Source organism: Haemaphysalis longicornis, unplaced genomic scaffold (assembly GCF_048455015.1).
Source record: "Haemaphysalis longicornis isolate Haplotype H1 unplaced genomic scaffold, Haemaphysalis longicornis Haplotype H1 scaffold_3, whole genome shotgun sequence".
Taxonomy (NCBI): Eukaryota; Metazoa; Arthropoda; class Arachnida; order Ixodida; family Ixodidae; genus Haemaphysalis; species Haemaphysalis longicornis.
The window spans coordinates 48,510,004-48,527,962 of record NW_027526335.1 but is presented as its reverse complement, the minus strand read 5'-3'; the positions used below and the strand labels follow the sequence as shown (position 1 = coordinate 48,527,962).

At 46.4% G+C, this 17,959-nt stretch overlaps 1 protein-coding gene across 3 annotated transcripts in view; it reads right to left on the bottom strand.

Annotated features, from left to right (window-relative positions):
* Positions 1–4,445, bottom strand: part of LOC144174432 (cytochrome P450 3A14-like) — a 36,486-nt gene extending 32,041 nt beyond the window's left edge. Inside the window, exons 1-2 of one of the 3 annotated variants that reach the window (XM_077703146.1) lie at positions 4,390–4,445; positions 3,747–3,839 (exon numbers count right to left, since the gene is read on the bottom strand). In XM_077703146.1, coding sequence (XP_077559272.1) covers positions 3,747–3,805 — 59 coding nt within the window. In that variant the 5' untranslated portion in view covers positions 3,806–3,839; positions 4,390–4,445. Of the gene's footprint in view, positions 1–3,746; positions 3,840–3,899; positions 4,209–4,389 lie in introns of those variants that run through there. The other 2 variants (XM_077703145.1, XM_077703144.1) reach the window with 2 other exon arrangements.
* Positions 4,446–17,959: the final 13,514 nt, after the last annotated feature.

The following is a 17,959-nucleotide window of genomic DNA, read 5'->3' as shown; positions in this document are numbered from 1 at the left end:
CGATTACATTTGGAACTTTTGTGATATCTGCGTTATTGTGGAAATGCAGGGCTTACACGCCTCTGGCTGGGGGGGTAGTCGGCAAAGAGTGCTACGTATCAACTGAAGCCGAGCGAGGAATGGCTTTCGTGCAAGCCGATCGCGTTTCGTCAACCTCCTATTTATCCAACCCCTAGGACCAGATGTGATGATGACCAGTGATGAACGAGTCATCGCTTGGCTGTCGTCGAGGGCGATATGACAAGTACAATTGATAATGATGGCAATATATGAACTTACTTCCGAAGGCAGCTGAAAGCGTGAATACGGTGGATGTTTATCCTACGGGGCCAAATCTCCATGCCTTCTATATTATCCTCGATATGAATTTTTGGAAAGCAGTTTTGTCGTAGCAAAAACTGGTATCGTTACTCAGCAGTAAGTACCATGAGAACTTTCCTCATAAACCCACGTTAGCATTATTTCTACTGTTTAGTAAGCGCTTCGTACAAAGCAGAGTAAAGGAAGAAAATCCTAAAGTCGAACAATGCGGTGGAACGCGTAGTGTGCCGAAAGAAAGTCTTCGTTTACCCTGATAGAAAAGCGCAATCTCTTCGAGGAAGGTAGCACGTATTTGAAGTTTCAGGATGTAACCTTCTGTCCTGTATCAACGTTATACAAACTTCGTAATAAAGTTATCCACGTTAACAAAATGCAATACAACAAGATACGTCAGCATGTGCTTCCCCTTGTTCCTCCTACCTTCCTTATACATGCGGCCGTCGAGAGATATTTTTCACCACTTGTAACTATGGACACACACGGAGAACTAGAAACCGATCCTGCATCCATTAATACGGGCGCTAAAATTGACTCTACGTTCAGTGAGAGCTTGATGTATACTTGATACTATATCAAAAATTATCAAGGAAGTTTTTTTTTCTCGTTTTATTGTTTGGAGGTTTTTCAACGGAAAAAAATATCTGACAGGTTGATAAAGAAAAAAAGCTAGAATTATCGGAAACTTCAAAGCCCCCTCTGTTAAAAGTGATAAGTTAAAACGCGCAGCTTTCTCCCATGCAACGAGAATGAAAGTGAGAGTCCACCATCGTATTTGCTCCAACCATGTCGGAATAACGCAATCGGATAGACGTCGGCCTCATAACGGGAGGGACCCAGTTTAGATTCCTGCCAGGGACGACGTTTTATTAAGGCGCTTGATCATTAGCATCATCACCATCATCATCATAATCATCAACACCATGAAGTGTATTTTGTGGAAACCCAGTGTGTAAAATTGCCTTTCCTTCAGTGCGTTATGGGGTTACGATCTACGGCGCAACTGAGCCATAGCAAGTTTCACTTGAAAATTGTCCCGTGATTTGTCCGTACCACTTTTCACTACTGTCACTTGAGTAACTACGTCATGAAACCCCAGGGACTGGAAGTGAGTCAATTCTGCTGACTCTGAAATAGTTTCAATAGGTCCGGGATAAGCCCCCCCCGGGGGCTTATCCCGAGGAGAGTTCCACATTTAAATGTTCAAGTCGAAAACAAGATCGGTGGTGCACCTACAAAGGCCGTGTAGCGGCTGCGCATCGCACTCACTGCTTCCGAGGACAGCTGCTGCTCAAGGTACGCAAACTAAATATTATCTTTGCGCAACCTATCGCTGCACTATCGTACTCAATGCCAAATGCAATCGGGGGACAGATCGCTTACCTTGACGTTGTAGCGGCGGAGTCTAGCAAAACACGCGACAACAAGACAAAAAAGAAGATTGTTGCGTACCGTTTATCACCAGAGCCCCCCATTGCGCTGTTGTTCCCTTCCTTGCTTTGAGGCTGCTACGAAATGTCACTCTGACAAAGCCTTTCTCATAGGAAACAGTTATCAGTGCGATCGCTGAGGCTGGAATGCTATGATGGCTATTGCTTATGGGCAGTATTTTGATCTTGGGAGTAAACAAACATCGCGACATGTTGCATTATCCTACGCACACGGCTACTTAAAACGTGCTCAAACAATTCTTTCGGCTCCTCTTTCCTCGGGGATCTTCCGATTCTTCAAGTGTTTCACGTTATAAAATGCGACATTCTTCGCTTCTTCTCCTCACTGCAAGCTGACCGCTCGGTTTCTGTAGTTAGGTTCTTTTCCAGTCACAAATACCTATGTAACGTGTCTGCAGTTCGCTCCGCGAGAATGGGAAGGCAACCACTATGCCTTGAGATTCTAGAGCAGCTACGTGAATTTATGGCGAACTAAATGAAGTCAGCAGTTTTCAGACGCCGTCTGATTGAGGGTACCGCTGAGTTTTGCAAGCTGAAATGTTACAACAGACTGTGTCTTTCAAGAAGCGAAGGTCCGCATCGTCGACTGCCAAGTGTCATCGAGCTGGCGAAGCGAGTGCCCAGGGGAAAATACTTTTTTATTCTGCTTGAGTAGGTAAATTTAGTAGTTTGTATTACGTCTCACACTGAGTGGCCAATTTTTATCGACAGTTCCCGGCCGCGCCAAAGGTTGCTTGAGGCCTAAAAATCGTATTGCACTTTTGGGTACGCAGCCTTCTCCAGCGTACAAAAACTGTGCAATGAATCTGCTTGAGATGGCCCTGCCGGCGCCATAAGTAGACATCCCAGTGGGCTTTACGTTAATGAAACAGCGACATCTCGTTGCTCCGAAGAGAAGCTCGAAATTTATTAACTTCAATGGGACATAACGGACGTCGCAAAACTTCTTGTTTAATAAAATATGAATGCCCCGCACGCCTGTTAGGCACGTTTTCCTCAATAAAGAGATACACACAACTTACACCGAATGATTATATTTCAGATCCTTTGCCCATTAGGGCATTCAGTCGTACTGTTTGGATCAAGATATTTGGCTACCTTTTTATCATCGATCCTTTAATCTTTCCCACCGAAGAAAAAGCTCTGGACTGAAAACAAATTTTTGTAAAGTTTGCACCTCGCTCCAGTCACTTACTACTATTGTTAACGTGCTGATGTTAGGTGAAGAAAAGTGTGATGTGGGTGTCGTTTACTTTCCCTACACTGTTCTCGTCTCACACGTTTACACGCTGTTGCTGTGGTCAAAACATAAACGCGTAAGTCCGTGGGTCCATCCGAACGTAAATACGAGCTTGAAATAAAAAATAGGGCCCTTTAATTGAGAGAATATGGATGACCAGCCAAGATGGACGCAGTGGACTGAGTGCGCGAAACAAACCACGTTAGTTTGTAATTTGCAATTGAACATTATTCCTAGCCATTTAGCTGGATGAAACTTGTGAGGACTCAAGCTTTATTCTAGCAAAAAAACATGAGGTGGTCTATTTCCCTCTTGCGTCGTCGCCATCTTACTGTCCGTGGAACACACAACCCAATCCGCTCGACCAGTGAAGACACCAGACAGGTCGCATTCGTCCGCATGACGTCCACATGTAAGCCTCCCGCCCTCACAACGGACATATCATCAGTTAGGACATGCAACCTATAGGTCCGCTTGTACGCCCCCCCCCCCCCCCCCTCTTCCCTCCGCACCTCACACGTGCACGCTTAAACCCGCTACCGCTTACGTGCGCGTGCTGAAACGTCAAAGACACCGGCAAGAAAGTAGGCGGTGGTGAAAAGGAACACCGGAGCGGTGCCGAGTAAAGCGGCTTCACCGGAATGAATACTGCGGGGGTTAGGCATATTCTGCTTCGCCGTAAGAAAGTTAAATAGCTTCGAAAATGGCAGGCACAACCATTGGAACACCGAACTTACATGATCAGTGTCACTACCAGCGACGTGGAGAGAATCAACAGCGCACCAGTGACCAACATCGCGGCGTCCGTGTGGCCGGCGTACTGGAAGTATCTGCAAATGCGCCGTGGGTTGTGTTAGGCGGGCACAAGGACGTTTCTACTGTTTGCACACCTCCTCCCCCGCAGGATATCAGCTATCGTCCAGCCCGCCCAGCGTAGTTTCATAGACAACATGCTTCCCGATGCGCAACATCAACGAGATTCGCGTGCCCCTAAAGAAACTATTTTAAATCTGCCCCAAATAGGTCGCGATTTCAAGCGCGCTATCTCTAGATAAGCTTTCTTTTCTTCCCTTCTTTGCATGTGAAGTCTTGCCACCATTCAACGGTGATCTGACGTAGCTTTTTGCCTACGACGTAGCCTCTATGACCCAGGTGGCACTGAAGGTTACGGCGCCTCTATTGGCTGGTTCCATCAAATGCTGCAGTAAATCAGCGTTTCCGGGCCTGGGGAAAGGTGAAGATTGTTATGGTGATTTGGGCGGCGTTTACGAGAGCGACACTCCACGAGAGGGACAAATGTCAATCGTCAGCCTCCGTCACACGAGGTGAGCTGAGTTTGTCGATATAGCGCATTGTTTACAAGATATGAAGAACACTGACAAGCACGGAACGTCTTCTGCAGGCAGAAACTGACCGCACGCGACTAAAGCAACAATCTGCCTTCACGGTGGACATGGACCGCGCACGAATCGCCGCACAACGCAGCAGCTAATCGGCGCACAACGCAGCGCCTAGCAGGGGCGCTATTCCAGAAGGCTCGAGTTCTGCCTACTGCCGAGTTTCCATCTGCTTGGGTCATGAAAGTAGTGATAGTGGGGCATCCGATACTCCCGAGAACCGCGCGCAGCACGCCTGGCATATTCAGCGCACCGTATTGGGGCCGCTTACGTTGACAAAGTAAGGCTTGTGCTATCGTCCGCATGCAGCGTCATCTGGAATTGATATGCAATACTCATTCCCTCGCATAAACTAAATAACCCCACCACTACTTTGCAATCTCCAGCCTGCGTGTTGGCCACTCCTGGCACGGGGTGGTCCGTTTTTCTCGGTGCTCTGTTCATCCACTGAATTATGTTTGCTACATCACTGGAGGGTAGACCCAGAGCAGCTCATCGCAAGCATAAAAGAAGTAAGCAGAGGGATTCACTATAGCGGAAGAAACGCGCGCTACTCCCGGCCATCAAACATGGCATTTCTTTACGGCTTGGTTGAGTGTGCACAGTGGGTGCTTACCAAAAATCGCCCCAATTCAGCGTGTCAAGAGCGTCTTTGAGCTTTGGCGAGTGAGTTTAGTCGTTGAAGGTGTCATATGTCAACGACTGTGCTTTAACAGTGTATCAAGAAGGCTGCCGTGGCAAAATCTTGTTGTCTTGACCGCATCTATCGGCTCGAACAAGAGTGAACGCAAGTTCGGACTGACCGCCCCCGAGACTGTGGCACCATTGACTCACGGTTGCACTGGGACTTCATTTTGTTTGGTGCTATGTTCTTGTCGCTGCTAGCGGGCATCAAATTACGACTTCGTGGCTACGCCGCTACGCCATCCACAAAGTCGACGCCGTGGGTGGGTGTTACTTCCGTCGCGATGCTGCACTCACGAGTGGGCTGGATGTGCTTGATTAAACTTAAAACTAGGAGAAAACTCAGGAACTGTATTGCACAGCCGAGATGAACTCGTGATGATCGTAGAGGCCGCTGACTGAGCGTGGATCATTATTCCTGGTCGCCGAAGCTGGCATATTTCTACTCCGGCAGATCTTTTAAACGGAGGTAAAACTTGAGCTCGTTTTTATCTCTACAAAAGTACTGTGCAATGAATGGCTGGGCAGTCATCTCGCGACCGACAGCCGCTTGCGACGACTTCGAGACGGCTTTCACTCGATGGCTGTCTATAGAGTAAGTGTTGTGTGAGCTGGGGTTCTACGCGACCGGCAGCTTCCACGGAAGTGTTGGTGGCGACCGCACCATCGACACCACCAGTCGACAAACAGCCGGTGTGTGCGCAATATGACCACTGGAGACGAGTTTTCCATACGTCGCTTTTCTTTAGGTGGTTCGCCGGAAATGGCTTCAGGAGGGTCTGCCGCCCGTCTATCCGTCTGCAGCCGGAATGTGGGCTTGAGTTATCGTCTGCTCGCAAAACAGTTTCGAACGAGGCGTTGCATGACCGTTCGTTGCATTTATCGTCAGCGCGGCAGAAGCGTTGCGCGTCGCACATTTCTTGTGAAAACGTAACTAGAAGCATGCATGCATGCATGCATACATGCATACATGCATACAACATGCATTCATGCATGCATACATGCATACATGCATACACACATATTGACTGATTGATTGTAGGATTTAACGCGCCGCCGCAACGGAGACGATGAGGCGCGCCATAGCGGAGGGCTCCGGATTAATTTTGACCACCTGGGGATCTTTAACGTGCGCCGAAATCTCATGCGCACGGGCGTTTTTGCTTTTCGCCTCCATCAGAAAAGCGGCCGCCGCGGCATGGCATCGAACCCGCGACCTCGTGCTCAGCAGCGCAACGCGCTAGCCACTGAGCCACCGCGGCGGGTACATACATACATACATACGTACATACATACATACATACATACATACATACATACATACATACATACATACATACATACATACATACATACATAAATACAATCAACGGCGCCTATCTATTATCAGAGGCGATCTGTGGACATTTCAACAGGTTCCCTACAGAGAGAGAGAGAGAGAGAGATGCTTTATTCATCATCATCATCATCACCAGCCTATCTACTTTATTGAATGTTTTGAATTTATTGAATTTATTGAATCTAATTTATTGATGCTTTATTGAAAGGTGCTTTATAGAGAGTTACTTTATTTAAAGAGAAAGGAGAAGTCGACTCAGCCGATAACTGCGTTTCGTGTTCTCTGCGACAGCGCCGCATGGAAGAAACGTAAGCAGGCCGGTAGTCGTAGGTGCAAATCTCCAACTATTGTCGTGAGTGAGCAAGTTGGTTTTGGAGCCCTCCTATCTGGTGTTCAAACCCTGGTTTCCCCTATGCTAGAACTGACGTGCCACCGCCAGCACGGCCGACGCGAAAAGCAGTGCCACGCAGCTGGTATTAGGTGGCGCATGCGCGCCGGTTGCTAAAAATAAAAAGCCGGACGAACTACCTACTGAGCGGGACCAGTGGCTGCGCGTACTTCGGAAAGCAAGCGCCTTGACAAGTGTCTCTAGGTTGTTCTGCTCTTGCTTATCAGCTCGTAGTGCTATAGCCCTTCAGACCCTACTTAGGGCCCTTTATATGCGTAGGACTTCTGTGGCGACCGCACGTGAAGAACCATCTTCCATGTAAGCCTTAGTGATTAGTACAATTTATATTCAAAAAAATTCTCTAATATTGCCCTAAAAATGTCTTCCCAGCAAGGCATTTTCGTATACTAGCAACGACAACTTTGGCAGGGCTCGGTGTATAGTGGTCAGTTATTGTGCTCAATACTTGCGGCCTTTGATGCATTTAATAAATGACCTCGGCGCCTTCGAAGTTTCATAACAGACAACCTATATTGCACCTGCAAAACAATTTCTCAGCAATACATGGTGTATACTAGTGAAGCTGGCTTCAGAGACACTCAGCGTATATCAGTTTCACGTAAAGCGTGCGGTCTAGAGAAGATTTTTAATAAAATGGCCAGAGGGACACCAATATTTACTTATAAAAACAACCTTTACTTAACTCGAGTGAATAGGTTACCAGCAATTCGTTTACTTAGAGTTGCAAAGCCAGCTTTAAAGGGGCTCAGTGTGTAGCAGCCGTGCTCTTAAAAATACATCCGTATTATCTTCAAGCCCCCCTCGCGAGCTTTGATTCTTTGTGGTTTGCCGATAGGCTTTTTGATGCCATTTGCGTTGGTACGGTGGAAACCGAAAATGACTTCTGCAACACCGCTGAAGGGCACTACGGCGGCAGACCATGGATCAAGCTGCAACTTCCGATCATAGGCTGTGTTCACAGAGCGCCCTCTACTTCGCATCCTTCACGGAGAAAAGTACAAAGGCAGCGCGATGATGGCTATCATTTCCCAAAAATTATGCGTTTAATCTAACCCTGCACAAACACAAATGAGAAAATAATGCGAAAACTAGAGAGAGAGGGAGAAAATTTGGCAGGAAGACTGTAAGGTCATGTGGAGGAAGCGGGAGTAGAAGACGGGGTGTTTGTGTCATGGGATGTGTTGAAGGTGGACAGTTCGAACAGAAACAGGTGTGCTTGCGAAAGCAGGAGAGGCCCCGTGAGGTGAGCACAGCGGACTCACGCCTCTAGAGTGCTTTCTAGAACGTAGTGCACAATCAGTAAGAATAGAGAGTTCCAATGTATGAGGGTCGATATATGAGTGGGAGGCATGCGTGCGTGCATGTGGGCGTGCGGGCGAGTATGTGGGCTGGTATACTTGCCTATTTGTTCATGACCGGCTCAGTTAGTTCTGTTCCTCACGTCTCATAATTTGCGAATACTAATTGTCAAGCCGTTTTTTGAAGCACGTGATCGACCGTCAGAAACGAAGCATGATAATATAATCATTGGCATTGATGAGGCAGCATTGACCCATTTCCTGCTAACATTATCTGTTGAATGACTTCCATGAAAGCTGCTTACCTGCGGGCTTTCTGCGTCACCGGAAAACAGCTTCACAAAGCATTTTGCCGAGAAAATGACGGCGGGACCATTCATGGCCTGTGGTCTGGAGTACAAAGCGATAAAATTGTACTCCCTGCCATCGAAAGGTCTATCGAGGTCAAGGGTGCTCGTTCGCGCACAAACGCACTCCGTGATGTTGGTTGCAGTGAGGCTACTTGCTTCGGAGACGACCGCATTTGTAGATTTGTATGTAGGCATAAAAATGTGAGCCATACTATTTGTGCTTTCCTTTTATTAACAGCGGCCCCCATACACTCACAGCCGCTTCCCCACTTCTGATTTCCATAAATATTTCGCCTTCAGAACCCGTAAGCAGACTTAAGTGTCCGCAGAAATTTGCTTTTCTGTAGTTAGATTTCGCATTTGATGAAGCGGGGTTCAGTTGCAGCACCTCACTTTTTTGGATTTTAAACCTGGAGATATTGGCGGTCTGCATCATATCCATGTACAGTGCCTACAGGTATACAGAGCACAACCACGTGAACTATCTACAGCAGGCGGTATGCCACTGTACACTATAGCTATAAATAAGAATGTGTATATATTTTAAAAAGGCGCGTCAGCCATGCCATGCTGGTTTCAAAGTTAGGGCTACTCATCCTTCCTGTATAGAAACAAAAGCTCATGACCACTGTCTGAGGAGCTGCTCCGCTCCAAGGAAGAAAAGCGCCTCCCAAAGGCAAGACAAAACTTCCCATCTCATGCGACCTAAGGTACACAGAACTCTTGCCAAATGGTGTCAGAACTCCGGCATGAAAACACCTATCTATGTCTATCACGTGTTGTAAATTTTGCCTGCGAATCCGCTTCGGCGGCAGAACAAACTATTCTCGTTGCTGTAGCCAATTGCCAAATGTTTGGAGCAGTTGAACTGCTCCTGTGAACGCCGCTTGGGAATTGGCTATTTGTCAAAGCAGTGAAAATAAAAAAAAATTAGCAGTGGCTCAGCTCGTCTATGCCATGATATACGTAGCGTGAGGTAAGGTTCAGGTGGTTATTCTTAGGTTTCCTGGTTGTCTAGGATTAGCTGATTATCATGCTTACTACTGCTAAAACGATTTACAGTTCAATACAATCCAATCCAATCCAGTCCAGTCCAGTCCAGTCCAGTCCAGTCACTCTTCCTCACCCAGGCGCAGCACGGCTATCTAGGAGCCACGCGAAACGGCTATCAAGCGGCTCCGGCGCAGCGTCAGACTTGGCTACTGCGCAACGGAGGTGCACAGCTGGGGTCTAGGTCTTTTCGGTACAGGGCGGTTCGGTACAGGGCGTTTCGGTACAATATTTTCGGTACACGGACGTTTCGGGACACGGGCGTTTCGGGACACGGGCGTTTCTGGACACGGGTGTTTCGGTACAGGACATTTCGGTACAGGGCGGTTCGGTACAGGTCGTTTCGGTGCGAAAACGAATTCGAGCGAGCGTTTGAGGCGGCCAAATTCGCGTGCGTTGTTAACATGGGAGTTGCAAGTACGCAAATCGAACCTGTTTATTACAACTGTTGTTGCTTGTATTTCTGCGTTACTTTAGTCCAGTAGAAATTTATGCGGCCATGCCAAAAAAATGCCTATTTGCGTAACCGTAGCCATAAAATGGGATGATGTAAGTGAAAAACCCAGTGTAACACATTAGCGCTACTATTCCGACGGATAATGTTTCTAACTGCACTGTTAAACCATTTCATTCTTATTTATAAGATGGGCTTGTTCATTACTTCGTTTCTTTAGCGACAATATCATCATGTATTTTCTACCCGCCGCGGTGGCACAGTGGCTAAGGCGTTGCACTGCTGAGCACGAGGTCGCGGGTTCGATTACCGGCCACGGCGTCCGCTTTTCTGATGGAGGCGAAAAGCAAAAACGCCCGTGTGTACGAGATTTCGGCGCACGTTAAAGATCCCCAGGTTGTCAGAATTAATCCGGAGCCCTCCACTACGGCGCGCCTCATCGCCTGCGTTTTGCGTCGGCGCGTTAAACACTACAATAAAAAAAGAAATACTAAATATTCGTCCTCTCGCGGGGCTGAATTTTTATTTGCGCCCTCGCGTTTCCCATACCGTCGTCGCCCACGTGATCTCTTGGGCTTCGGCGCATTCTGTTAAAAAAAAAAAAAAAACATGCCTTGGTACCCCGAATGGTTAGCGGCATGAATGTCAGCGGGAGCCCGATCTTAGGGCGAGCGTTTTAGGCAAGCTCCGCCGCAAGCCATGCACGCTCCTCCCCCACTCTCCGTGCGTCCAGAGAAATTCTGGTAAGACAGGTGACTGACCCCACGGGGAACCTCCATTGGGGTTCCGCAGCCCCTTCGGCCGAAAATTTTGGTCCAGAATAAAAAATTTACGGGTTTAAAGAGTTTTCGCTGCATGAACATATCAGTTAGTTCTTTATTTTGTTTTTGTTTTGATTTCATTTTGCACAGGATCCCTATGATCTATTTTTTAAGACGGCTTCTGAGCTCATATTGTGATTATTTAACGCCTACTTACGAATCCGCATGCTTTTCAAGCGATTTCTCCTGTAAATATTTGTTGAGGATAGTTCCTCGATCCTGTTTCATTTGTTTACTTTTCGCATAAATGTTCTTTGAATCGATTATTCAATTACTTAGACATTCTTTTAAATTTTGTTCTGAGTAGCGAAGTTATTTGTCACAAAAGTACCGTACTTCAGAGGTACCAATGAGCCACGATCCAACGTGGCTCCTATTCGGGGACGCTGCTTTGACGTGCATGTTTGCTGCGGGAAATATTTCTTACGCACTAAGCGCTCTTCCGGGCTGTTAAACTAAGTAAACACCTATCTTATAAATAAGAATGAAATGGTTTAACAGTGCAGTTAGAAACTTTATCCGTCGGAATAGTAGCGCTAAAGTGTTACACTGGGTTTTTCACTTACATCATCCCACGCGATTTGATTTGCAGCGGCTCATTTTAACCTGCAGCATGCCTGTTGCAGTCGGCACTTGTTTTTTTTTATATATATATATATGCCATGTATAATGTGCCGACACCTGCTTCTGCGAAGATCATTTTAACGCTGTGCGGCTCAAAAAAGTACTGATTATGGGGAGCAGCAGGTGACATTGGTCTCAGGTCACGACCATATTAGCAAAACGCCAAGAATTTCAGATGAGCAGTCCTTGCGAAGACGAATAACTGTATGTATGCTGCATAAAACATTACAGAGTGCTTTCAACGTCATTACAAAGAATTTCAAATTTGATTCACAAACACAATAAACCCGCCGCAGTCCCTGCTAACTACGAATAAGTCGGGACGGAAGCGCGCGGCAAGGTACAATAGGTACCTTCCGTAATGCATTGCTAATAACACCTCAAGTACTTGCGTTATCAGAAGAAAGCAACGCACACAAATGCAGAAACACAAGAAATTGCAACTTCTTCGTCATTACGTTATAAAGGGACAGGTTCCTTCGCCGTGCGGTGGGACTCATTCCCGCAACCGTTGTCGAAGGGTTTCCGCAAAGTGCAAAAAGAAAATATTTACCTCACTGATTTTCGAAAAAATAAACAGGTGATAATAAGTCGTCAAAAAAAACGAGTGAAAAACACGATGATACTATCACTGATTTGTTATATAACATTCTGGTGATAATAGGTCGCTAAGAAACAAAATAATGAACACTAGTAGGTTGTCTGAATGCTACAAATATCGCAGCTAATATTTAACAAATCAACAGAGGTTTTTTTGGGAAGGCCGCATAACCAACTGCTGGCCTAAAATAACGCAGAATTTCGAACAAGAACATTTGTAATAAATAGGTACAAATTCCGTGCTTGTAACCACCCCGTAAACAACGCTCGCAGCCTAAAGCGCTCGCCTAAACGAAACGACCTGTACCGAACCGCCCTGTACCGAAATGTCCTGTACCAAAAGGTCCGTGTCCCGAAACGCCCGTGTCCCGAAACGCCCGTGTACCGAAACGCCCGTGCACCGAAAAGACCGTACCGAAACGCCCTGTACCGAAACGTCCTGTACCGAAAAGACCGGAGCCGGCACAGCTGGGCACGCGTCGGCGCCAGTGCGTCTGTCGTGGCTATGACGTCACGTCTCTGGAATGCACAGACCGGCCAATGTGCAGACCCAATTCTCTACACACCCGTACTCCAATGGGATCCAATTTAATCCGATCCGATCCAATCCAATTCAAATCCTATACAATCCAATCCAATCCAATCCAATTCAATCTAATGCTCCTCGCGCTTGCGCAGCACAGCCCTTCAAGGTCCACGCGAAACTGCTCAACCTCGGCCGGTGTAGCTTACGCTACAAAATATAGATAGCTTTGCCGCGCCAACAGCGCCGCAGATGCGAGTTGGCACCCAAAATTCAAACCCAAAATTCGCACCATGTAGAACGGGCTTTAGAATGAGCCACACAGTCCGACGATGGTAACCATTCGCGACTGCTCTTCAGCGCTTTTGCCGCAACGTAAAAGCAGCCGACACTATGAGCAGGCACGCAAAGCGGCCTCTGGGACAGTACCACCGCAGGATCCCTGACCTCGAAATCCGCAATGCACAACATGCCAGAATGACGGTGCCACGACACGTTTTTCGGACCACATGTTTGCTATTTTCTAGGAATGGGCAATTGGGGCACACTGAGCTGCGCGTTACCCCCGTGCTCTGGAGTCTATCGCGTGTTGGGTGAACACCCCATTTAAGGCGCCAAATGAAATCTCTCAGGTGACCTGGTGAAAAGGAAGGGGTCAATGCGTCCCAACATGTCTAATGCCTGTGCTACACGGCTGTTTCAAAGGCCTTCCAAAAGCCGTTGCACCAACTGTCTATCGAGTTCCCCACAGTAAATACATAGGACACAGTTGTGGGCGATAGTACAATTGTCAATTGAAAGTTACCGTGTAGCACAGACACTACTCAGTCGATTAATTGGTTCCGAGAAGAGGATCGTCTCTTCCTAGATTCAGCCTTCAGACCACATCCCTAAAGAATACTTGGACGACAGTTTTGCACGGGCAAAACTTTTCTAAACAACTAAATCTGGAAACAGACTTCATACTTGTCAACATAATGGTTGGGGAAAAAAAACCTTAGGCATACTTCAAGCGGCAACACACTTCAGGCTTCGCAACATTATTAGTTGTGGAAGAACAAAACATCCCGCACATTTGAGGCAAAGAACCAATACATAGGCGGCATTTTCAAAGTTCCTAAATCAAATATGCGCGGCTAATTGATTGTTGCGATAGGAAATGAAAAATACGTGTTTTGACCCCAGAATACAAAAAAGCGCCACGCGAGCATGGACCTCGTGGGAGTGTTCCAAGTTCAGCAGCAACAAAATGTTCTTGTATATAGCACTAACAGTGGAATGCAGGAAAATTGAATTTACTTCAGAAATCCCTCCGTGTGTTAATAGACGGCGGGCCAAGAGCATAAGAGGCCGCGAAGCAGAGAAGAGAGGCCTTTACCGTGGCAGGGCGGCAGAAAACTATTGTCTTTCAGCGACACATGCCGCGAAGTGAGCGGCGAATTTTTTTACTGGACGGTTGAATCAAAGGGACAGACGGACGGACGAACGAACAGTTTTTATTCTAGGTAGAGTAACCAAGACTATCGCCTTTAGATATCAGGAGGGCAGTGTGGCAACATGCTTAGGTATAGTCAAAAATGGCGCCTACTGACGCGCCTTCCTTGGCAACCAATACGGACGTTCTCCATAGCTTGAGGGAACCGTTGCGTCTGTCATTGCGTTGTCGTGTAAGAGGTGCCCGTAGTGTAGGTCGATGGAGCCCTTGAAGTGCAATACAGGCCCCCGTTTCCCGTGCAGATGTTTTTCGGAAACCACTCAAAACTCTCTTCCGGGATGCAGCCCCCTCACCTGCTGTTGAGTAGGTAATATTAGTATAATAGTTTGTCTACCCGCCACTAAAACGGGACGCATGTTTACGTTTCCTGGCCACCAAAAGAACTGAGCAAGTCGTTGTTTTCTGCCTATACTCGCATGGGGGCCCTTATTTAGTTAGTTCACGTTGTTTCTGAAACCGACAACTGTGGATTACAAAACCCTCTCCAATCAAGCTACTACCGCTTTAAATATAACAAAAAGTAAATGAAAAAGAGCGAAATTCTCAATGTATTTTTGCCTGAAGGAACAATTTTTGATGAACAAACAGCAGACGCTAAAGAAACATCCTCAGCCAGTCGCCTTATCTACGTCCAATACCAAGCCGTAAGGAGCAGCTGGAGGATACACAGAACAAAGAAGAGCCCTCTTTAGAATAGTTAGTTGATGCTCTTACTTAAAGATAGGTATGGGTGCAGATCGCACGCCGATAAAAGTTCCCAGTGCTTATCAGACGCGTATTCTTCCCTCTTATCGGCGCCTCAGAGAAGTCTTACTGCTTTCCCATGAAGTACTCAGCGTTCGCGGCTTTCTGTCAGACCACTCGCCTATCGGCGGAAGTGACCCCAAGACCCGCCCTGGCGGCAACATCCTCATTCTCCGCGTCAAAGTCAACAGTTCAAGTCATGCGCTTTTCCGCTTTGTGCTGGCCAGGCTTTCTTTTCATGTTGCCGGACCTTTGTCGGAGACTTTGTCGGCCATTCCCCTGAACTGCGAACGATCCAGTGATTGCCCCAATCCGCGGCTCCAACATCAAAAGTGCGTTTAACGATGTGTTCAGTGAATCCACAGCATCGCCTTTTACGAGATGTTTACAGAGCAAAGCCGCTGGTGAACCTTGATTTGAGAACAAATAGTATATCAGGAAACATGGTATAAATAATTAAATCAGTACATGAGGAAGCGAGATACACACCAGGTGTCAGAAGTATTCGCTGAACGTATCCGCACACTCATTGCCACTAATTGGGGAGGCGGCGAATATTGTCCGGGAGGAGACCCTTCCTGGCTAAAACTGCGGTGAGCTTTACTTTATCAGCGGGAGTCTTTCTCCAACGTTTTATGCTTTGGTGGTCCATCACCGTTAGGACCCATCACTCAGTGCTTACCCGGCACCCATTTGTCACCATATACACGCTTCATTACCCGATGAACTTCAACTGGTCAGCGCATTGTAGCTGGTAGAAACTAAATCGCCGCTCACGGATCCACAAGTGTCGGGTTTACAATAGACGTATATGAGATTTACATCGGACATGAATACACGGGGTTTAACGCTACATAAAACACGCTTAGGCAATCAACCTATTCTCACTTATACTGTAATGTGTGATTGTCACAATGAGTCCAACGGCATCGACATAGTTATAAATGCTACAGCGTACGTGTTGCCACAAAATTGGAGTTCCTTTGATCACGTATTCATTGATCTATTGTACCTGCAAGTGCACTCTCCCCGTTGCTGCGATACCCGGGGGCGTTACACTAAAGCTCGTAATTGAAACTTTTTAACTTATATAAGAAAATGATTTCCGAGACTCCTGCAGGATAGTTGTAGTCAAAAGCAGCACCAACAGCTTGATTCTGGTGTTCTGCTTTGTCGCCATGTGGTTTTATTAATAGGTTATTGCCATGATTAAATTGTCTACGTGGCTCGAATAAATACTCAATAATCAAAGTAGGACGTTTCTACACTTTTCGATGAGATTTCCAAGCATATCGAATACTTTTCCTAACAAGCGCGAGAAAGATTTACAGGACTAATGATTCCTACTCATTAAGCATGAAGAAATGAGTATTTAAAATCTGTGGAATATCAAATACATAACAAAACGGGTAACGTTTCCTTAATCGATGGTGATAGGCACTGCAGGTTATTAAATATTTCTGGAACCCTCCTTCATGACGTGACATGTGAAATGTGTTCAATTTTATATTCAGGGAAAGTTATGGCGTGGCAAAAACTTTATTTTGCACCACGTCACGGGAGGAAACTGACTATAAAACCGCCACTTTTAGCACCCGAAAGGCTTGGTCGACTAAACAAATAAACCAACAGGAACGAAGCACCGGTAATTTCTATTGTCTCTTTTCCTTGGTTGCATATGGGGAGCTCCGCAGATCACATTCCACGATGGTCGTTGGCTAGACTGTGAAGCCAGATCCGTGTCCCGTGCTTGTATGGAGATTTTTGCGTACTGGCCCAATTTTATGGTTCCTTAAAGTAAAGAAAACTAACTACGTTGAGTTATTGGCTATTCCATCCACAACAGTTAGCGTCTCTTTTTTTACTGTTCTGTGCAATAAGTTCCGCGGTTTTTTTAACAGCGAAGCTGTTTAGCAAATCGTAATTTTTCGCGTCCGCGATTAAAAATACCAAGAAATTTCCGAGCGCGCGCACGTAGCACGGTCCTCGCGGCGGTCACCTGGCACTTAAAAAAATGCAGGAAAATACTGAGCGCTCGTGTGTGTGGGTGCAACGCAACGACCTCCCAGCGTCCCATGCGTATGTTCGTCAAGCCAAGCGTATACCCACTTAGGGATATTGGCCAACATTGCGGCGACCCCCGCCAGTTAACCAATACCAAGAAAACGCCGAGCGGACGGCATTTTCTTGGTAAAAAAAAAAGAAAACTTTAGCGTTTGCTTTAATCGTGGCAACACTTACTCGCAGAAGAAAGACTCCAGCCTTCGTCGTAATCGTGGCAGCATTTGCTCTGAACGAGAAAGACACGTCATAGCGTACGCCCCTCCAGGGTGATGTATAATGATTGTCACTTCCAAAAAAAATGAAGGAAGCTCGTACTGATAGAAACAATGATGAAGTAAAGGTCGTTTCGGCAGCGAATACGCAGCAAGTCGGCTGCAATCCTGGACCTAAATCTTCCGTATGATCGTGAACGTTGCATAAAGCTTCGCTACCTTCAAGTCTTATGTGTTAGTGTGACGTTCCTTCATTTCTTTATCTGTTTCCTGATCCAAGTAGGCACCGAATAAACCATGCCGTGAAATATTTCTACAGTATTTTACGAAGGTAATAATATTTCTCGCATCAAGCGCCTCCTCAAAAATCCCCACCCTACGCCAGATTGAAGAACTAAAGTTGGTGTTTAGGTGTGAAATAGGGTCAACGACCTTTGTAATTCTTGGGGGAGCTTCCCCTCAATACTTTTAAAGACGATAGTCCTTCGTGGGCGACTTGAACGGAAAAATGTCGTCTGTATGCAGGTTTGTCTGTCTCTCTGTCCCTTAATTCAGCCTCCCGGCCAAAGGCTATAAGAACCTTTGAACGAGACGATTATATAGGCAAAACAATGTCCAAAGTACTGAATCGACAAAGATAAAGTGTTATAATTTATACTTGTCAATATTGTTAAGCGAAAAGAAAGCATTGCGCGTATTTGAAGCTGAACGTAAACACACAACTGCTATAGCACAGTACTTTCACTAAATTAAATCTCCGCGTAATTTTGGCGATTGAAAACAAAAAAAATATGTTGAATCAATATTTTAACCACAAAATAAAAAAAAGGGGTCGCCGTATAACTTCGCACTCGTAACTCAGAATTGTAACAAGAGATCCCAAAAA